General features: G+C 36.7%; 1 protein-coding gene across 1 annotated transcript in view; it reads left to right on the top strand.

The window, feature by feature from the left end:
* Positions 1-258: 258 nt before the first annotated feature.
* SEMA3E (semaphorin 3E) overlaps positions 259-20,691 on the top strand; it is a 152,342-nt gene continuing 131,909 nt past the window's right edge. Inside the window, exon 1 of the mRNA XM_074825498.1 lies at positions 259-968. Coding sequence (XP_074681599.1) covers positions 854-968 — 115 coding nt within the window. The 5' untranslated portion in view covers positions 259-853. The remainder of the gene's footprint in view (positions 969-20,691) is intronic.

The following is a 20,691-nucleotide window of genomic DNA, read 5'->3' as shown; positions in this document are numbered from 1 at the left end:
GTAGCATGCTGTTTAATGACTCCAAGTGATAAAGTACGTAAATAGTTAATTCAAGGGCTAATCCTCCTCTAAAACTGAGCTGGGAACAAAAGCTGAAATGACTTTTTTAAAGGGAGGGACAGGAGGAATTCTGACCCTTCTCCCGACACTTTACAATGTGAAACCACGAGGCAATTGAGGAATCAGTGCACGGCACGTGGATTAAAACGCTTCCTAGAAGCAGCTAGTACTGTACATTGCCTCAACCCTCCCTGAACTTTCTCAGTAAATACTGCAGCCTGACAGCCCGGCTTCCCCGCTGGGTGGATCCTGCAACTCCAGGAGGGAATGGCACTTCTTGTTTTTAATTAGCAAAGGTGAAAGGTGAATTAAAACTAGCTGTTTGGCAAGTCAGAGCAAGGGGCTGAGTTCTGAAGAGCACCAAGGAGGAGGGTGCTTTCTTCTTTTTTTTTTTTTTTTTTCCCTCCCTCCTTCTCTGAATGAATTGCCTTGCAGGAGGGACTGAAAATACAGCTTCTTCCTGAATCCACTGGCAGAATTACTAAAGAGAGCTCAAGACACAACACTGCAGAGTAACGCCTTGGAATGTCCTCGCACTTTATAAACAATTGTCCTAGGGAGGGAATATTTTTTCATGACATTTGCACAGCTTGACAAATGTCTAACTGAGGCTGTGTGCTTCTCTGATGAACACTGAATTTCCCATAGAGATACCCTACAAACTGACCAAAGAGAGAGATCTAACTGCACTGGGAAAGTAGAAGTGGAACTTGGAGCCTTAAAACAACCCACCAAAACAACAAACGAACAGAAGCAGTGAAGTGGAGAGCACAAGAATTTGATCTTGGGCAGGATGGCATCTGCCCAGGACCTTTTAATCCTGGCACTATATGTCTTGTTACTAGAGTTACCGACTGGATGTCATGCAACAGATACGAGGCAGCCAAGGTTACGTCTGTCACATAAAGGTAGGTCAGTGTGTCAGGCTTTTAAAGACTTTATGCTAATGCAAGTTCATTGACCTCACTGAAAGTATTGCATTAGGGTTAAATTCTGGTCCTTTGACAGAGTAAAATATTCCTGTTCAGAAATCTTGTGAATTATTTCCTTGTACTAAACTGCATCCATAATTAAGTTTACTGAATTCAGGAAGATTTAAAGCACTTCCAGTGATGATTTTAGGTTACTGAAATATGCTTCTACCTGAAAGTGTGTTAAATGTGCTTGTCATTCTGTCTTATCTTCCATGCTGTAAGAAGGATGTCTGGTTTCTAATAAGAGGAAAATAAATGGAGAAGATAACCTGAAATTATTGCTGAATAAATATACTCTTATGCATCAAGTAATCCTTAAACAATTAAATGTCTGTTTCACTTTTAGAATTCTATCTGTCTACAAATATAGCTAAGGCAAAAAGACTGAATTCCTGTGCAACCATATGATTCATTTTCTAAACTAGCAAGTGTCATCACACTATAATTAAAATGACTAACTGCCAATGTTAAGTCTGCTTGCAGTTTGAGTTACCCAAAGAAAAAAATGTTATTTTTTCTGACGTGTATGTAAAGTACTTATAACTTTGTTTTGTTTTGTTTTAACTTATTTAAGTTTCAGTTTACCTGAAGCCTGAACCATTCTTCCTTAGCTCCTTCAGAATATTTCCTTGTTCAGTTCTGGATTGCATGTGATTTAAACTCTTCCCTATGATTTGGTTTTAATCCTGTGTATATATAAAAGTACCTGTGCACAACCATGACATTTCAGTTCTCTGCAGCAGTACATACTTTTGTAGATTACCTACTTAGAAATACATGACAGGCAGTTATTGCAGTAGGAGTGAAAAAATGTAAGTGTGCAAGATAAATTGATGATTGGCCGATCAGTAATGTTTTGATATTACCTCTTATGCAAAGATGAAAACGCCTTTTTGCTGACATAGTTGGGAATGAGAAAATGCTAATTTACTCAAGAACATTTCTGTGGTTATGAAAGTGATAACTAAACTGCATCAGTGTGAAATGCATTAGAATACCTATTTTAAGTATGGCTAAGATTTAAGAATTAGCATCAGCTACAGTTCCACGTGTAGACAGCTGTAGTCTAAACAAGGTTTAATTGTGTTTTATATAGCAAGCTAAGTTACTAATTATAAAGAAAAGAGAAGCTGAATAGGATAATTGGTCTCAATGTCTTGCTAGGAAGGTATAAGAAATGGAGTTTGCTTTTATAGGGCAGTGAAACACATTTTAAAGAAATAAAGTTTTGTCATGGAAAACTGTCTTGTAAGTAGTTAATTGCTCTCAATGAAATAAATTATATCATCCCTTTTAATATATAAACCACTTCTTTTTTAGCCTATGGTTTCAGAGTACAGTAGGAATGAGTGATAAATGCTGATTATATAATCCTTTCAGATCTCTTATTGTTGAAAATGTGCATTTGAACATTGATTTATTTCTAGGTATAATTACTATCTATTATTGATATTTGTTTGCATGTGATGGGGTAAGAGAGGTGAGAAAAGCGCAGTAAATGAGACAAACAGACGTACGTTATGTTGGTTCAGGACTCTGGCTTAGCTGCCAGTTTTGGCAAGCTCCCCACTATAGTGCTGCGACTATTATCTGCTTCTGTGCTCACTTGTAGAAGTAATTGTTTTTCTGCCGGTTGGAATCAGTGTACATTTCACTGCATACTACTTCCATTTTCAGCAAGGAGCCAGTAATTTAGCCATAACACATCATAACTCTGATATGTTCAAGGAGATGATAAAACATCAATTTCTCAGAGGGCCAAGCCTGCTGTCAATTTGCTCAGATTCAATGACACAGAAAGAGCTGTCCCAAGTAAATTCTCTACCATGAACACTCATCACCATCTTATATTTCACCTTGGACAATACCTTCTCTCATTTTTCACACTTACAAAATGTGACTGATTTTACAATCTGTGTTGCAGTCAGTGGGTGCCTGACCACATATCCCAAGCCAAAGGTTAGAAATGGCATACCTGCCTGCATCCTGGGAACAGCTATTGCAATCCTCCCAGCCAAAAGAATGTAGCAACCAAGCATGAAGACAATGAGTAAATGTCGTTGCTGTATTCACTAATCAAACAGGAACAGCAGGAGGGTCCCTCATCTTAATTGCATTACTGCAGAGAAAGGCTGCTGTGGGTACCAGCTAGACACAGGGTAGTTACAAAAAGGTGGTCGTACACCCTCTTTACAAAGCTGCCCCAGCCTGTCCGTGAGTTGCCGTGTGGTACAGACGATGAAGCCCATATGTATAAATTTTCAGTGTGGAGTAGCTGTAAATTCAGTTAAAAATTTCATTGCAAAGACTCTGAAACATGAAAGTAAGCATGCCTGCTGATTGCCTCTCTTTGTAACTGTGGATGCTGCTGGTTAATTGGGATTCAGGCCAGTGCAAGATAGGCTAGTGCTGACTGGTAAGCTAAAAGCTTCTGTTATGAGTATGATGAGGTTTATGGACATGAGATTTTTTTTTGTTATGGAAGAAGTATTTAAAACTAGTCTGTTTTAAAATCTTGTTACTTTAAGGAGCCAAGAGAAGGCTTCCACAAATTAGAAACAGACTCTGATTTTGATAAATTCACAAATTATCTTTTTTTTCTTTAAAAGGGTTGCTCAGTGGAAATATACTGAACTGGCAGTGAATGAGAACTTTTTGCTCTGACAGCAAACCAAGCTTCACCTGCAGTGCACACATGCCTCCAAACCCACTGCAAACAAGATCAGGTCCTAACCCTTGTGCAGAGGGGTCACCTGATGGATAGGAATACCACAATCCCCTTGCCAATTAAGGAATATATTGTGCAACTCCTGTTTGATTCTATCGACATTTACTCAGCTTCAGTGGGAGTTAATGCAAGTGCTGCATTCCTGAACTACTGTTAAACCTGTCAAGTTAATGCAAACTCTAATGGTGATTTTTGGTAAGGTAGAGGATGTTTTTTATTTACAGTAAACACAAAGAATTTTACCATTCCTTTATATGGGGTTAGAATTAATCCTATAACCACCTAACAGTCAGTTTATGGTTCTAACTTCATTTTTAGTAAGCTGAACTGTATTTATATCCAGGACTTGAAGGTGTTTTCCTCAGACCGTCAGCTTGTGTCTATCAGAAAATTTACACTGCAATTAGTACCACGTGTGGTATCAGTGGTATGGTTGCACTAAAGGTCAGTGTTTGATGATGACCAGTGAAGATCTTCCTTGAGGTAATAATGTACTCCAATAGCTTCATGTTGATTTGTAGAGAAAAAAAACGTATTATAGCTTGTTCAGTATTAAAAAGAAATAAATTTCTATGTTATTAAGTTATAGGTTGACAACTACATTTAAAACTCGTTAGCTCATTTTACATACAGTACAGGCTCTGACTAATGAGGTGTTAATGGAAGCCAAGCTTCAGCCCCTGTTCTTTATAGGCTGATGGTTAAATTCTTTCCCAGTATGCCACAGTTCAAGTTCTCGCAATGGGAAATATATAATTAAGGTGAAATAAGCACACACTGCATAGTAAAAAGAAACTATTTACATTACAGATTGAAATGGATTGGGTTTCCAGAGGACAGGAGGGATGTATTTATATAAGCCTAACAGAGCTACACTAGAAGCATGTAGGCCTGAAGAGACCATGAAGGATGTAATTGTATAATTCAAGCATTACTCATGGTTTGCAGTGTATTTCTAACTGAGGTTTTTTTGTCATAGTTTGTGAATATGGTAAAGAGCAAAGGTAACATAGTATGAAAATTAGATATTTGGCCCTTACAGTGGTCTGTACAATTTTGTTGCTGCAATGGGATCTTGTATAGTTGGTTATGTGAAGCGATTTGAGGATCTTGAGGGATCCGTTTTCCATTTTACCTATTTGCATTGCTTTTCAGTGATTTGAGGGATTTTGGCATCACCTGATCTCAGGTTGTGTAGCTATGCACTGGACACTGTTCTTGTCTGGAAAAGATACGATTAAGTAGCACTTGTGCCTGACTTACCCACCGACATGTCTCCCTTTTACCTGCTGTGGGAACTGCTTGCTACTTTCTATAGTAGAGTCAAGCTGCAGCAGACAGAAGGAGCAGACTGAATTTAGAAGGAAATAATCTGGATTAGAAAATTTATTCGCCAAGCATAAATATTTCAAACAATAGCAGCAGACGGCTAAGGAAGGGAGAGCTGAAATGTTGCAGAAGAAAAGTGATACTCTCCATGTTCATATACAGATTTTAATATATAGAATGTGTAATTTGAAACATTTAATGTGTAAGAATTCGTTTGTTAGGGCTGGCTAATCATTTTTGAGGGCTGCTGAAGTCTGTTCCAGCAGAAAAAAAATGTTTCATTGGCATTTGTAGGAGCCAGACTTTAGGCATATCCACTTTAACTTTCTTAATAATTGTAATACAGAATTAGTTTTAATTAACACTAAGCATTTCATCATGCTTATCCATGATATCTTACTGCGTCTGTTCTCTAGCTAGGTGGCAGCAAAATTTACTCAGGGACTAATGACTAAATTGAGTAACAAAAATGTAGAGAGTTTTTAGGCAGGCATTTGTGAATTAAGTAGGTAAATATATTTAATGCAAGTATAGTATTTTCAATTAGTAATCACCTGGCCATATAAATCATGGCTAATTAATGACCAGCCACATAACCCATAACTGAATCATGACTGATTCAATTTCATGCATGAAAATGTTTTCTATTTTTAACAGCTTTCACTGTAATAGAATTTTGATTTTGAATTACTAGGAAAGATTAGTTTTCCTACCGAGGCAAATTTAAATTTGAGAAAGATGTTAGTTCATGCTAGATATAAATCACCTTGAATTTGTACCAGAATAAGGATTTAGCTTGTGGTCTATGCTTACATATAGTCCAGAGAAGTCTGTAGAGAAAAACACAGATGATTATGTGTATGTGTATACACACACATATATAGGTATCTATAAAATATATGTTTATATATGTAACATTGAAATTTGGATTTTTCTTACAGTCAATTAAAGAGTAGTATAATTCTGAGGGCTTAGGAACTAAAGACCTGTATTACCCTGTATTATGGCTCCAGGTCTAAATGTGTTTGGATGTAAGGGCTGATAAACAGAATTATAAGTGTTTGGAAAAAACGTGATAAGCAGTCTCTTCTTACCCAAATTCTCAAGGCCACATAGAACTCAATGTCATCTTAGAAATGTCTTAGGGAAAGATATACAAATATCTCTGAACCACTTGTGGGGTAGAAAGGAGAGCTTTCACATCCCTTCTCCCACTGGACAGCCAACTGATTTTTTACTAACAATTAGGACAAGTTTTACATTTATTATTCAGCCGTATCACAAGAGGTGACTGGCAGCAAGTTCAGGAGTGTTTCCAAGTAATCCTAGAGGGACTTGCTCACCAAGACAAGAATTTTTTGGCAGAGAATCCATGCTAGTTCATTTCATAACTGCGTTTTGTTGACAAAGGCTTCTGTAAGTATTGCTGTAGCAGAACTCTGAAGCGATAAGCGCCACCACCAGGGATGCAAGAAGCAGACTGTTTGCTGCGTAACATCAATCACTTTCCTGCTTTTCTGTTAAAGAACTGAGTACCATCTGAAGGTGCAAGACCAGAATATCCTGCATGCTGCTGCTTCTATGCAGCTACCTCCCTGCTTTCAAAGCGATAACACCATCTGCTATTTTAAACTCTTCATCAGATATTGTACTCATCATTATTTCACTGAAAGCAAGTGTTATATTTTACTTAAATGAAAGCAGGATTAATGCTGTTTGTATCATTTACAGGATGCTGTACAAGGATAAGCATCTGTGTCAGGTCTTTTGAGAAACTTTTGGTCAATAAATATTCTGGAAGTGTGCAATGGGAATACTAAATATTATTAAAACTGCCGCCCTGGTTTTCTTCATGTAGTTAGGCAAATACGATGAAGTTACTGATGCAGCCAGCATTAATTAGGAAAATCTTCAGTTCTTAAAGAAATTCATAGCCTGCAGGGATAAAGATAATAATCTTTGTTTTACAAAAAAAAAAGGCCTCTTGAGTATACTATTTTAAAAGTTTTGCGTTGGTTAGTTAATGTTTGGCAATTTAATAATCGGTCAAAGATTCACGATTAAACATGAAAGAAAATGTTAAAAGAGAAACAGAATGAAAAAATTGCATTATAAAAAATCTGTAGTTTAGTTATAATTCCAAACTCCTGTAAAGAAAGGATGTAAATAACTTTGAAGAAATAGTATTTAAGAAGTTTTTAGAATAAACTTCATCTTTAAATTAAAGAAAAATGTAAATTGTCACCACCAAGATTCAGTTTCAGGAACTGAATGAGCTTGCTACATACATTAAAACAAATAAAACCATCATGATTCTCTCAGAGCATATTCAAAAATAAATGTTACCAACCTATTGTTTCCTCACTTTTACCATCTCACATTGGCAAATTCTTTTTTCCCTTGATCATGGTTCTTTGATCATCCTCAAGGCTACAAATTCTTACTTTGGAACCGAGATTTCACCTTGTTAATGCATTCAACTGAAGGCTCACTTCACTGAAGGATGACTTCACTGTGTTTCTCCTCTAAACATCTTCTGTTAGTTTTGATGAAGCTATAAATTGATATTCTTTCACTCATGCTGCATCGCTTTGGCAAACTGTTTTATATCAGACTAAAGACATTTCTTTTTCCCTTTCAAAACAATGTAAAGCAGGAATGTATCATTACATATTCGGTTTTATCTTATCCTGTGATGACTTTCATGCTTATAAAAATCACCTAAGCAAAAGTGTTTTGAGGCTGTGGGGAGTTTTTTTAACAACACTACAAACACTGTTTTTTCTCAGGGTTTCTCAGTGACATTTCTTGATGCTAGACCTTTTCAGAGGATTGGTAAATTGCAGCACACTACAATGAGGCATCTGGATGATGCTCTAGGTGAATATATCTTAGTGATTTATCTTTGTTCCTCTTCTAGTCTACTCTCATTTTACCTGTAATTTGCAGGACCTCTGGATTGCAAAGGTTCCTTTTACAGTTTCTGTGCAAGTATGTACAGGAGGTCTGTAACCACAAAGATGTCAACAAAGTAATGCCTGCCAAACATCTTGGCCCAGGCATGACACCCGGATTGTGTGTGTAGCCAATAGCTTCAAAACTTGGATCACTCCTGTAGCTGTAAAATAACTTTTGATGGAATAAAAGTTGAATCTCATCTTTAAATTGCCTTTTATTAGTCTCAGGTGAAAGCAGATAATTGGTAGTTGTTTATGTCATCTTGCTACCCTGTCTCAATATAGTGCTGGGTATGCTTTATTACCTCCTCTGGCAATCAGAATCTGCTCAACTCTTATTAAATGTCAGTGAGAGTCTTCCCATTGCATATAATGACCTAAGATTTGTCCTTGAATGCAGTGCAGTGTCTCAGACTGAAACTTCATTTGCTTGGTGAAAGTGTAATCCATTTACCTCATACAATTCACAGTACAAAATCAGTGAAGTTTAACAGGAAAGAGCAATACTCTCTGCTGTCTTGTCTCTTTGTCTCCCATGGAGAAACTTGGTGCCATAGCACTTTTTGTGACTTACCTGCCTGTTACTGGTTGACTCCTGGCACTTAGATCTGCAGTATCAAGGAATGGATCAAAACCTGAAGTTTTCAATACTTCTGCAGGTTAAAAACTCAACTCAAAGGAAACCCTGTAATAGTCTAATGGCAAAGACTAATTTGTCATAGACATGAAACATCTAGCTTCTAAAATTATATTACATTCTTAGTTGAATTTGCTTGATAGGAGCTTTCATATCAGAAATCTAGTTGTGAAGGATATCTTTCCAGTCAAGGAAGGTTGTATGACAGAAATGAGGTTTTTGTATTTTGTGTGATCTATTACAATATAGTTCAAAGGATCCTTATGAATATTAAATGTCAAAATACAGAAGAAAAAAAAAAAAAAAGACCAAAAATCTCGTTAATGAAAAAACAAAAAAGACCAAATTCAACCAAAGAAGGACTGTTAGCCAAAAACTGGAGAAAGAAAAAAAAAAAAAGTCACTGACAACTTCTCATATTGCTTTGGCCTGAGCAGAAGATGTTAATTATTTATAAGAATTTGATGACAGGCAATATATAGTCCTCTTCAGACTGTGATTTGGCAGCAGCAGTTAAGGAAAAAAAAAAGTTTATGATCCTTGTGAAATCATGTTGCTAACATTTCTACTTCATCAGTACTGAAGAATTTCAGGTTTTAGGAAATTCACTCATTCAGTGCAGCATGTGAAGTTTATCCTCTGTTTCTATTTCTTTAAATCCCCAAAAATATATGTACATACAATTTTAAAAGGTTCTCAACTGGATCTCTCTAGTATGATGATGGGGGTTTTTTTTTGCAAACTATTTCCAAAATAATTCTCTAAACCGAGGAACCAATGCTTGGAAGACAGACATTCAGTGAAAGAAAACTTCACTCCTCCTAACATCCTTAATGTATCTATTCTCTACTTTTTCTGTGTTTATTTTTATCTAAAGGATTCCTGACTTCATACTGTGAAGCAATTGAAGCTTCTGTGGGGAGTCAAACAATGGGCTTTTTACTGTTGCTAAGTTTGCTTTATAGGCGTTTTCTTACAACACATTTGTTTAATAGGCCTAGTAAAATGGTGAATGCAGCTGTAAATATATCTTTTATTTGTTGATGTGCAATAAACATCACAGGGATGTTGGGCTTTTCTTATTCTCATCTTCCTGACACTGCTGAAAGGAAATTGTACAAAATGAATGAAAAGTGCCTTAAACTGATTGCAGAAAACAACAGTCCCCGTGTACCTAAGGGTCAGTACCTTGTTTCTCTTTTAACAGATGGTTTCTCCCAGCAGTGTTACTAAACTTAATAATAGTAAAATAAGAGGTTGCTTGATGTGAGGGAGTTATTTCAGATAGCACTATTCACTGGGGTCATCACTGAAGGTCATTTTTCAGACAGAAAGCTAAAGGTTAGCAAGTGTTGCTCAATTGCATGAGCTCCTGCAACTCTTTATTTATGATTAAGCTAAATGCTTTCTCGTGGGTGTGTGGTAAAAGCCAAGAATAAAGGAAAATAAACCCATTCCTTTATGTATTAAATATTTCATCTCAGTTGATTGAGAATGGTATGATGCAAAGCTTGAAAATATGTGTTGTCTGGGAGCCCAGAAAGACGTAAGCTGTCTTAAGGGATCTTGTTCTTATTAATGTTGTTGCTGAAAAAATGTCTTGTCTTTATGTGCCTGTGCTTATCTTAGGCATGGCCATGTCCTTCTGCATATTTTCAGGTTACACAAGCATCTGGGATAGTAGTAATTTCTAAACACACTATTGAGGAGTTCTTAAAGTATTCAGCAGGTTGAACATTTATTATAGCTCAGAACCAGATTGTAAACAGTCCCAAGCTCTTTACTGATTCCACAGTATTCCTTGTTGAGTGACTGCAGCTTCTGTTGGTCAACACACAAACACTGCAATGGGTTATTTCATTTCTAAAATACTTGAATTCTTGTAAATAAAATACTTCACATTTAGAAGCTAGAATAAACAGTTACAGTAAAAAGTGGTTCTCCAACAACACCTTTGAATGCAGCACATTGGCCTTAAACTCTACTGCTAAGTATATGAAATCTTTAATGTAAAAATAGAACAGAGGCCTTACTTCACTGTTACTAAGGACAATAGTAAACCTGGCACATACTTCTGTAGCTAAAGAGTGGATGGGTTCTTGTTCCTGACTTTACTTTCTGAAACAGGTGATCCATTTTGTTGTTCCACTTGGCCTGGAAGCTTATTTCTGTCGCTCCTGAGTACAGAAGGAGAATAGTGGTCAGCTTAAACCAGAGGCCTAGCTTACACTCAGATAAAAATAGTTGAGATGGATTTGTGATGAAAAGTCTATGATGTTACACATCCAAGGATGAAACCCTTTAATTGAGAATGACTTACTGCAGAGCTTACAAGCTGCAACACTATTGCCTTGATGAAGTATAAGTGAAAATATTTTTACTAAGTGTGTCTTTGATCTAATAATGGTCTAGAACATGAGGATGAAGATGTAATCACTTGAGCAGTGACTTGAGCAATGTAGGTGGCTACCATAGCTGCTGGACACAACCATCTCTGGACCACAGTAACGACTCAGAGGTGTTCTGCATCTGCTTCAGTGCACAATATGCTGACTTTGTTTAAGCACGATATGCTGATTTAGATTAAGCATGATATGCTGATTTAGGTTAAGCAGCTTTCAGAACAGTTTAAAGTGATGCGCTATCATATTGAAATAGGTGAGCCTCTCACAGCTACCTGCCGGAGCTCAGCTACAGTCTGGCCAAGAAGCATTAATAAACAGAGGTTATATACAAGCTGTTTAAGTTCTTTCTGCTGCACACAAAGCGACCTTACAGACCATGTCCTAAAACTTTGATTCTATAAATACTTGATAATGTGTGTACATTTAATCAGACAAATTACTCCATTGATTAAAAGTTAAGTGGAGGTTTGTTTGCAAGATCGAAGTCTGAAGCACAGAATTTTTGTGTCCATCCCTGCAGCATGATTGATTAAAACCAGTCATGACAAAAGTTGTTCTATTTTCCCTATACCCAGGCATTACAAAGCAACATGAAACTCTGACAGTTTTGATTTATGTGTATAATATCACTTTCAATTTTATTCTTTGGTTAAAACACTTATAAAAAGGCTTGAGACTTACAACTTGCCATGCTCCTTTTGTATAAGGAAAATGGTATTTTCAGAAAATTTCTTTAAGGATTTTCTAGAGCACTGTAATATGTGTTGTCATTTAGAATTGTGAAATAGATGTTACAAGTGTTATATGTGGTCTCTGTAATTTTCTTGACACGGAACCCCTTGCTTTGTTAGAAAACACAACAAATTACTTCATAATATCAGGTTAATGGTTTGGATTTTTTTTTTTGTGGTTTCACATTTAGTTCTTTAATGTGTAATAGTACTAAAACCCCTGAGCTGTAAAATTAGATCTCTGGGCTTTTGGAAACTCCTTGTACTCTTAATTTAAAAGTAAAAGTAAAACAAAAAAAATTACAGCACGGAGATTTGAAAATAAAAATACTGATGTTTATACATTCTTGTGAAACAGCTCCTGAAGTGTGCTGTGAATTTGATAGCAGCATAGAAATGCTCTACCTTGGGATTGTTGAATTGTAACAGACATATTGACATGTACTGATACCTGATATTATTGCCTGGGAATGTTGCAGAACCCATGGGAAATACCTGAGAGTTAGAGTTGTCGTGTCTCAGCATGTTTTATATTTTAAATGGTGTAAACTATAAATTAACAGGAAGAAAGTAGATTTCTAATCTATGACAAAAAAGGTGCTTAAGAAGTTTTCTGAATTAGTTATACATTATATGCATGATTGCAGTCCTGCTACAACCTTGTTGGTGGGGTTTGGCTCCTGTGTTTAACTGTTCACAACATGGTAAGTTTCTACAGATGTGGATTTCTGTGCAAACTCTGTCTCAGTCGTTTTGCTTTTTAAGTGTTTGGTCCTTCAGTCTGTAAAGTTTGGTCTTGCCAGACATTGTAATTTTGATGGCAGAGGTTAGCTGTTACTGCACCCACCTGAGTCCCATACTTACAGTTGTAACTGCATTACAGTAGCACAGGATAATAATGTGTTTCTGTTGGCATCTTGGAGTTCTGCAGTTGCTTTCACAGGGATTGTAATAATGCTGATACTACTTAGTCACTACAGGATTGTTTACAGACTTTTAAAAATGCATCTGAGAGCACTAAAGAGTGGAGGTAGACCCTGAGAGCAGCTTGCGTAATTGGATTAGAAAGCCTTCAGGCTGACTTTAACGTTGTTGAATGGACAAGACTTGTTTTTAACTGATCAGTTCCTAACCTAAACAGATTTTTACCCTTGTTAAAGACCTTACACCTGCTGAAAATGTAGATGGTGAACCTCAATAAAGACCTCACAACTGCTGGTAGCTATCTTAGATGGTGAAGTCCAGAGATCTGATGTGATGCTTATAGAAGCTGTATAGTACCTGTAAAACATGTCTGTGTGCAATTTTAAACCAAATCCTTTTATAATTAAAATACTTCTTCTGGGAAATTAGTCCTTTCTTTCATTGAAAGTTTTTCTGCTGATCTGATTGTATCACCAGTAATGTGTTAAGAATCTATTAGATTTGAGAAATCTGGATGCACTTTGAAGTTTTATGAAAAACTTTCAACAAGCTTATGGGATCCTCAAGTATTTAAGGCTTGCTAAACCTCATAAATTTTTTTTCCCAGTAGAATTATCTAACATAAATGTGAGAATAAAACTTCTTTCCAACTACCTATTGTTTTGCCTAGTGAGACTGAAATATCTTTGAGCACATGGCACTGGCAATAAGAAACGTTAACAAAGACATGCCTCACTAGGATGCAATTGTTAAAGTGGAAAATAAACATGAAAAGTGAAAGAAATGTGTTATAGTCTCCTATATGCTTATATCTCATGTCCCTTGGGCTTCCTCTGTTCTTTCCCCAGGTGAAATAGTCTGAGATCATCTCTTTATCACTAGCTTTTTTAGTATCTCCACTTCTTAACAAATCAGTTAATCCTTTCAAACTCATACTCACCTTTCCTCATCCCTAATGTTTTCCTACTGCAGCACACATAAGGGCTGGCACTAAAGTCTCCCTTATAGCAACTATCTCCCTCTCATGTAATCTTCAACAGTATTCCTGGAATTCCTTATATTCATTAGCCACATTTTTTGCTCCCTAGGTCGACAAAAAGTAGCAGAGGTATGATTGTTTCTGCATGTGCTAATTGACCAGTTGCCTGCTAACTGGATTAATTGTATAATGACTTTGTTCTCCCTTTTGGTTAAGGAACTAATGGAGTATTTCCATTTCTTAACCACTGATTTTCATGGAACATGGGAAAACTTTATGGTTTTTAGACTGCCCTTACTCCTAACCCTTTTCCCAAGAAATTTGAAATTTGTCAGAGGGATCTCACGTGTCTTAGGAAACAAACTGATAAATGGATTGTGTCACCAATGATCAGTGATCAAGAAAGCCTCATTTTCTTAGGAAATTAGAACATTGTTTTCATCACAAGAGAATCAAATAATCTTTACTATGATAGATTGTCATGCTCTTTTAGTCCTTCAAACTGATATGTCTGTAGTGAAATCAGATAATCTACTGTCAATTCAGTGGCAATGCAATTATCTTTTCCAATAGTTCCTATGGAAATTCCAATCTTCTGTGTTGCAGGCAGCTGTTCCTATGAAGTCCAGCTGATCACCAAGCACAATTTAGGCTGAAGATATTTTCTTATTACATGAATTAGGCATTAGGTCTGTGTCTATAAGGATTACAAGGATTAAAATAAATAAATACGTAAGGTTTGGTTCTTAATTTTTTGTCCTTTACCAATAATTGGGGACAGTGTGATAAATGACTCTTTGAAGGAGATTTTCTGTGATACCCCCTGCTTTCATACCTTCCCTGTAGGATTTTGACATGATTTTATTCCTAGGGAAATCTTGGAGACTTAGAGAGAAAGCAAGAAGCCAATGAGTGAAGAAGAATGCCTGGGTCAGTACAGTGCTAAAGGAAAAGAACATCTGGCAGAAGAAAACACATGAGGTCTATATGAGTGTGGAGGAAGAAATAGTCCTTACTAGAAGAACATACAGACTGGCAATTTTAGAGAAGACCAGATAGCTAGCCTGGTGAGACAAGGCTTTAGCTAACCTAAACCAATCCCACTATATCAGTATCAGCTAGTTTTCAACAAAATACTTGGTAGTATGAACAGTTAAAAAACCAGAAAAGCTTATCAGTCTAGCAACTGACAATTGTGTAGACAAACAAGATTAAAAATAAAATCTATGGATATCCAAATATATTCTAATTTAGGAGTAATAACAAAAAAGCATTCTCTGTTTACTTTGTATTATCTTAGTGTCACTCAGCTCTGAGTGATAAACTATTAATAAATTGGTTTATGTTGTGCTAACAAGCAGTTTTATCAGTAACCTCCAAAGTACTTAAGTACAGCAGCATTTTATTTAAAGTGCTTTGAGATACTGTCAGATAAATTAACCTTTTTCCTTTCATTGATTGTACTGTAAATGCATTCCAAAGATTCTAGTGTGCTGATGAAACCAAATTTCTCCTTAAGCTGCTGCCATTTATTCTTTGGTAATGTTTATATAGATACTGTTAATTTAACTTCAATTTTGCAGGTAGTTTAGGAATGTTAAAACATTTCTCTCAGTTGCCAGAAACTGTAGCAACACTTTTACAGAGAAGATGACAGGTGTTGCCTTTCTAGTCTCCACAAGAATGCTTATCTTGCTAGCAGGTAAGTATTTAATTCAAAAATTCCATATGAACTGTCAGCAATACTGAGACTTCCATATTAATAAACTAAGCAACAATATTTTTCTTTGAAGTCCTAGGTTCTGAAATCTAAACATTTTAAGAATATAAGCATTAGTTTTTTTAGATTATAGTGTTCAGCATTGCAAAGAATTCTTGGGAAGACAAACTCCAAACATTGGAAAAAATGGACAGTGAATAGAAAGGGTTTTGCATTTATTTCTTGAAATACTACATGTTGTTTTGGAAAGTCTGATTCCCCATTTTAAGAATGCCCAAGTTTGGCAAAATTGCTTTTTGATGAAAGTCAATAAGTACTAATAGCTCCTTAATATATTATCAGTGAGTGTAAGTGATACTTTTTCTCTAGGACAGAGGCTTATCATTATTACTTGAAAAAAGTATGTCCTGCATGTGGTGAAGAACAACTTCAAGGAAATGTTCAGTTGCTCATTTATTTCAGGGTAGCCCAGGTGACACACATCCTTCTGCAGACTGTTTTTCTGGTTTTGAGTTTGACTACTCATTCTACAGATTACATTGTAGCTTTCACGGCCTGCAGCAAATATAAATTATAGCAACTTCACAGAATCATTTTAATTTGGGGCCAAAATTACTTTGATTCCGAGACACCCAGTTATCACAAGTCAGTTGATGCATGTTAAGTTGTTGTCTCACCGTAATATGGCCATACATCAAATCCGCATCAGTTCATGCATCATGGTTAGTTCTCTTCTATTGGCCTCAGTGGGTTGTTTCTTTTTTTAATATGCAAAAAACTCATCTCTTGCTACTTTGCATTGTGGGGTTTTTTTTAAATTAATTTTCCTGATTCTTCAAGGTCCAGAAAAATATGTATGGTTGGTATCATGTGTTTATGTATCTTCCAGATGGTAATACAAAGATTTAAATTAACTTTAAATTATTTTTAGTCCTTTTAATTTTATTTTTGTATATGTTTTGCTTTTGGTTTAGAATCTCTTCTGAAGTTTCATATCATAAGGTTGATTTTTCTCATTTCTTTTTCTTTTTTATTATTATTCCTCATCTAAGAGAGCCAAATTTAATTCTGATGTGGTCACTGTTACTTAATGTGTCCAGTATAACTACTTTTTAAATTTTCTAGTAACATTTCCTTTGATATGTTCCAAAACATGCAATTCCAAGAAGGGATCATTTAACATGCAAAACAGAACTTCTTTAAATGTTTTTATTATGCCAGATAATCAGTTTACAAAAGAGATGTCCAAGACATTTTCTAATGTAATATTATTCTTCTGTGTGGCCTCATAGATCTCAGCCAAGACCATGTCATTAAGATTCTCTCTAGTAGAAGTAGTACCATATCTTTATGGTACACTCCATGTTCTCTACAGACATCAGTTTAGGAAATAAATACATTTCACATATTTCAGAATATATTTACTTTGTTTCAACAGTTGTATTTATTATGTACAGGTTCTTGTTTATAGACTATAGCAGTGTTTCTACCTATTCTTTTATGGTATATGTCTCTTCCTCAGTTTTGGGAGGGACTGGATGAAGGAAAACATAACATTATAAACAGAGAAGTTTCTGTCCTGTCTGATTTTCTTGAGTGGACCTTCCTTTTATTATATTTGAATATGAATTTGAGAATACAGAAACCACTAAATTCTCATCTCAAGATAGAGGATTTAATATTGTTAAACCAGTTTAGTGCAAAAGAAATCAGTTTATTCCAATGAGTTATATTTCACTTGCATGTGCTTAAAATTTCTAGAAACTATCACTTTTTATTTAGAGTGATTTTTATTTAAAGTCTATATAAGGAGCAGGTTTACAAAAATGAGTTGTTTTGTTATTGGAAGATACTGGATTGTTGACAATGTAATGACTGAAGCACAGCACTGAAGCAGTATCATATCAGTATTCCTGGTAGTCTGACTGACAGAATCTATCGGTATTACAAGACATTTTCATTCTCTACAGTATTAAACATTTTGTTCCCCTGTAGAGGTTTTTAAGGAAGATTACGAAGGATAAAGAGTTGTGGTGAACGGAGTTAAATCCAGTTGGTGGCTGGTCATGAGTGGTGTCCCCCAGGGCTCAGTTTTGGGGCCACTCCTATTTAACATCTTTATTGATGATCTAGATAAGGGGATCGAGTGCACCCTCAGTGAGTTTGCAGATGGCACCAAGTTGGGTGGGAGTGTTGATCTGCTCGAGGGTAGGGAGGCTCTGCAGAGAGACCTGGACAGGCTGGAGCTATGGGCTAGGGCCAACTGTATGAGCTTCAATAAAGCCAAATGCCGGGCGCTGCACTTGGGCCACAACAACCCCCAGCAGCACTACAGGCTTGGGGAGGAGTGGCTGGAGAGCTGCCAGTCAGAGAGGAACCTGGGGGTGTTGATTGACAGCCGGCTGAACATGAGCCAGCAGTGTGCCCAGGTGGCCAAGAAGGCCAGTGGTATCCTGGCTTGTATCAGAAATAGCGTGGCCAGCAGGGACAGGGAAGGGATCTTACCCCTGTGCTCGGCACTGGTGAGGCCGCACCTCGATGACTGTGTTCAGTTTTGGGCCCCTCACTACAAGAAGGACATTGAATTACTCGAGCATGTCCAGAGAAGGGCAACGAAGCTGGTGAAGGGTCTGGAGCACATGTCATACAAGGAGCAGCTGAGGGAACTGGGGCTGTTTAGTCTGGAGAAGAGGAGGCTGAGAGGAAGTTGCAGAGAGCTGGGGATGAGTCTCTTTAACCAAGTAACAAGTGATAGGACAAGAGGTAATGGCCTCAAGTTGCACCAGGGAAGGTTTAGACTGGGTATTAGGAAGCATTTCTTTACTTAATGGGTTGTTAGGCATTGGAATGGGCTGCTGAGGGAGGTGGTGGAGTCCCTATCCCTGGAGGTGTTTGAGTCGGGTCAACGTAGCGCTGAGGGATATGGTGTAGTTGGGATCTGTCAGTGTTAGGTTAATGGTTGGACTGGATGATCTTCAAGGACCTTTCCAACCTAGATGATTCTGTGATTCTGTGATAATTAAGTTGCTCTTAAATAGAGCTTGATTAGTTTAGAAAAATATTTATGTAACTGAACAGTAGAAATAGTAGAAATAAGTAATTTTGGGTTTATTAGTCTTTGCACAGTTTATTTTTTAGTATATATGCACAGCTTATGTTTTGATATATATGCAGCGCTACAGGCTTGGGGAAGAGTGACTGGAAGGCTGCCCAGCGGAAAAAGATCCACCACTAAATCATGTCCCTAAGTACCACATCTACACATCTTTTAAATACCTCCAGGGATGGTGACTCAACCATTTCCCTGAGTAGCCTGTTCCAATGCTTGATAACCCCTTTGGTGAAGGCATTTTTCCTAATATCAAGATCAGCAGTAGTTTTAATGCTATTAACCTAGTTAGATAAGGAGGACCCCTACAAATTTTCTGACAAATTATCTATTATTGAAAGCTTTTAATCTGAGAATAGAACATGTTTGTTAGTAGTGGAATTGCCTAAATTTTGGCTCCCAAATCTGTCAACTTTTTTTAGAAATGAGCTTTATTTTTCTTTTTGTCCTTTAAACTTCCACTGCAACCTGAAAAAAGTGTAAAGAATTTCAGTAGCATTAAGCTGTGTGTTAACTCTGAGACATGGAAAAACACCAACTGAATTCTTAGTTAAAATGATTAAGCTTTTGATTTAAGACAAATGTAAAGTCTCAATCTGCAATAAATTCCTGGGAAAAATTTATATGGCTAAATTAATAAACTATATTTCAGATGTACTGTTCAGGTTATCCAGAGTTTTACAACAGATGAAAATTTTTTTCTGCCCTTGGATAATCTGGAAAGAGAGTGACATAATCGAACAGAACAATAGATCATTCATGACTACTGAATAAGTGGCATGTTTTTGTTTTCCCAAGCTAAGCATTGTTAAATTGAATAACCTTTTGTGTCTGTTTCTGTGTTAAAAGCCTACATTCCTTTGGATATGGATTTTATAATGATGACTGATGATATAAGAATATGTGGGATTTGTTCTGAGCTGTAAAAATTGGTACATAATGAATTCAGAAATATCTGATGAATAATGCATTGTATTCTGTGTAATTTCAAGATTAACTTGTCTTTCAGTTGATGACCAGATAGTTCTAGAAAAATATTCTACAGGAAAAGGGGAAGAGAAAGGACAAGGCCTCCCTATTTACTTATACATCACATTTGGATTAATTTTTGTATGCATTAAGGTCAGCTGAAAAAGATTTGAGCTATATATCACATGTTGAAGCTCAAGTTCAGCATATCCTCTGAACATGTGTTTGGGATTTCTGTGAACATATCCTCTGACTTTTTAGTGCTTCAGTTGGCTGAGGGTCTTCTGATCTTTTCCAAATTTTGAGGGAACTTGTGTTTTTGTAAGCTTAATTAGTTTTGTTTTCACTGCATCCTCACTGCAAAATCAGGACAGAACTAGCTCACGTACCACAGCCCAAGCTGGGCTTTTCATTTTCTTTGAAGTAGTCCTAAAGTTAGCCTCAGCTTTCTTGTATGAATGAGAACTGAGTATAAGCCCAAATTAAAAGTGTAGCGAAGATGTGTGATCCTTTCAAACATTACTTCTTTCTTTCTGTTCATAGCTAAATAAATCTCCTAAGGTATTAGAAGTATGCTGATGATATTACACTGTTTGGGAAGTAAAGCTGAGTTTTGGCCCTGGCAGTTACTAATCATATTCAAGCAGAGTATTCCCTTCTGATTCATAAAATGGTGTGACTAAGTAATTTTTCAGGGTTTTTGTGAATCCACACCCAGTTTCTGGTTGTTTATGATTCTCAAGTCTTTTCCATATTAGCTGTCCCTACATCCCTATAGTTACATGCACTTAGGATCTGTGGTTGCGCCTATACAAGAAAAGAAATAGTCTGTGAGCATCCTCTGAAACAATTTGGGGGGGCCAGGAGGAAAGGAAAGGGAGAAAGGCATTCTCTGCCCTGACCTCCCCCTGGCTCCCCCCCAAAAAAAACCCCAAACCACCAAACCCCAAAACCACCAATACCAACCACATCTGAAAAACCACTGGAGTTTCATTCGGGATGGTACAGATTAATGTGTTGAAATTGGGTAAGGCCGTGCCACTGTGACACATTTCCTCTGGCATGGTTTCTTAAAATTACCTCAGCGGGCTTTGTGCCTATATGTACTCCTGCATGCTACAACCAGAATCATGATAGATTATTCACATTTTGGTGTGAGAATCCACAGC

Source organism: Strix aluco, chromosome 5 (genome assembly GCF_031877795.1).
Source record: "Strix aluco isolate bStrAlu1 chromosome 5, bStrAlu1.hap1, whole genome shotgun sequence".
NCBI lineage: Eukaryota > Metazoa > Chordata > Aves > Strigiformes > Strigidae > Strix > Strix aluco.
The sequence above is the reverse complement of the archived record's forward strand: the minus strand, read 5'-3'. Positions and strand labels throughout refer to the sequence as shown.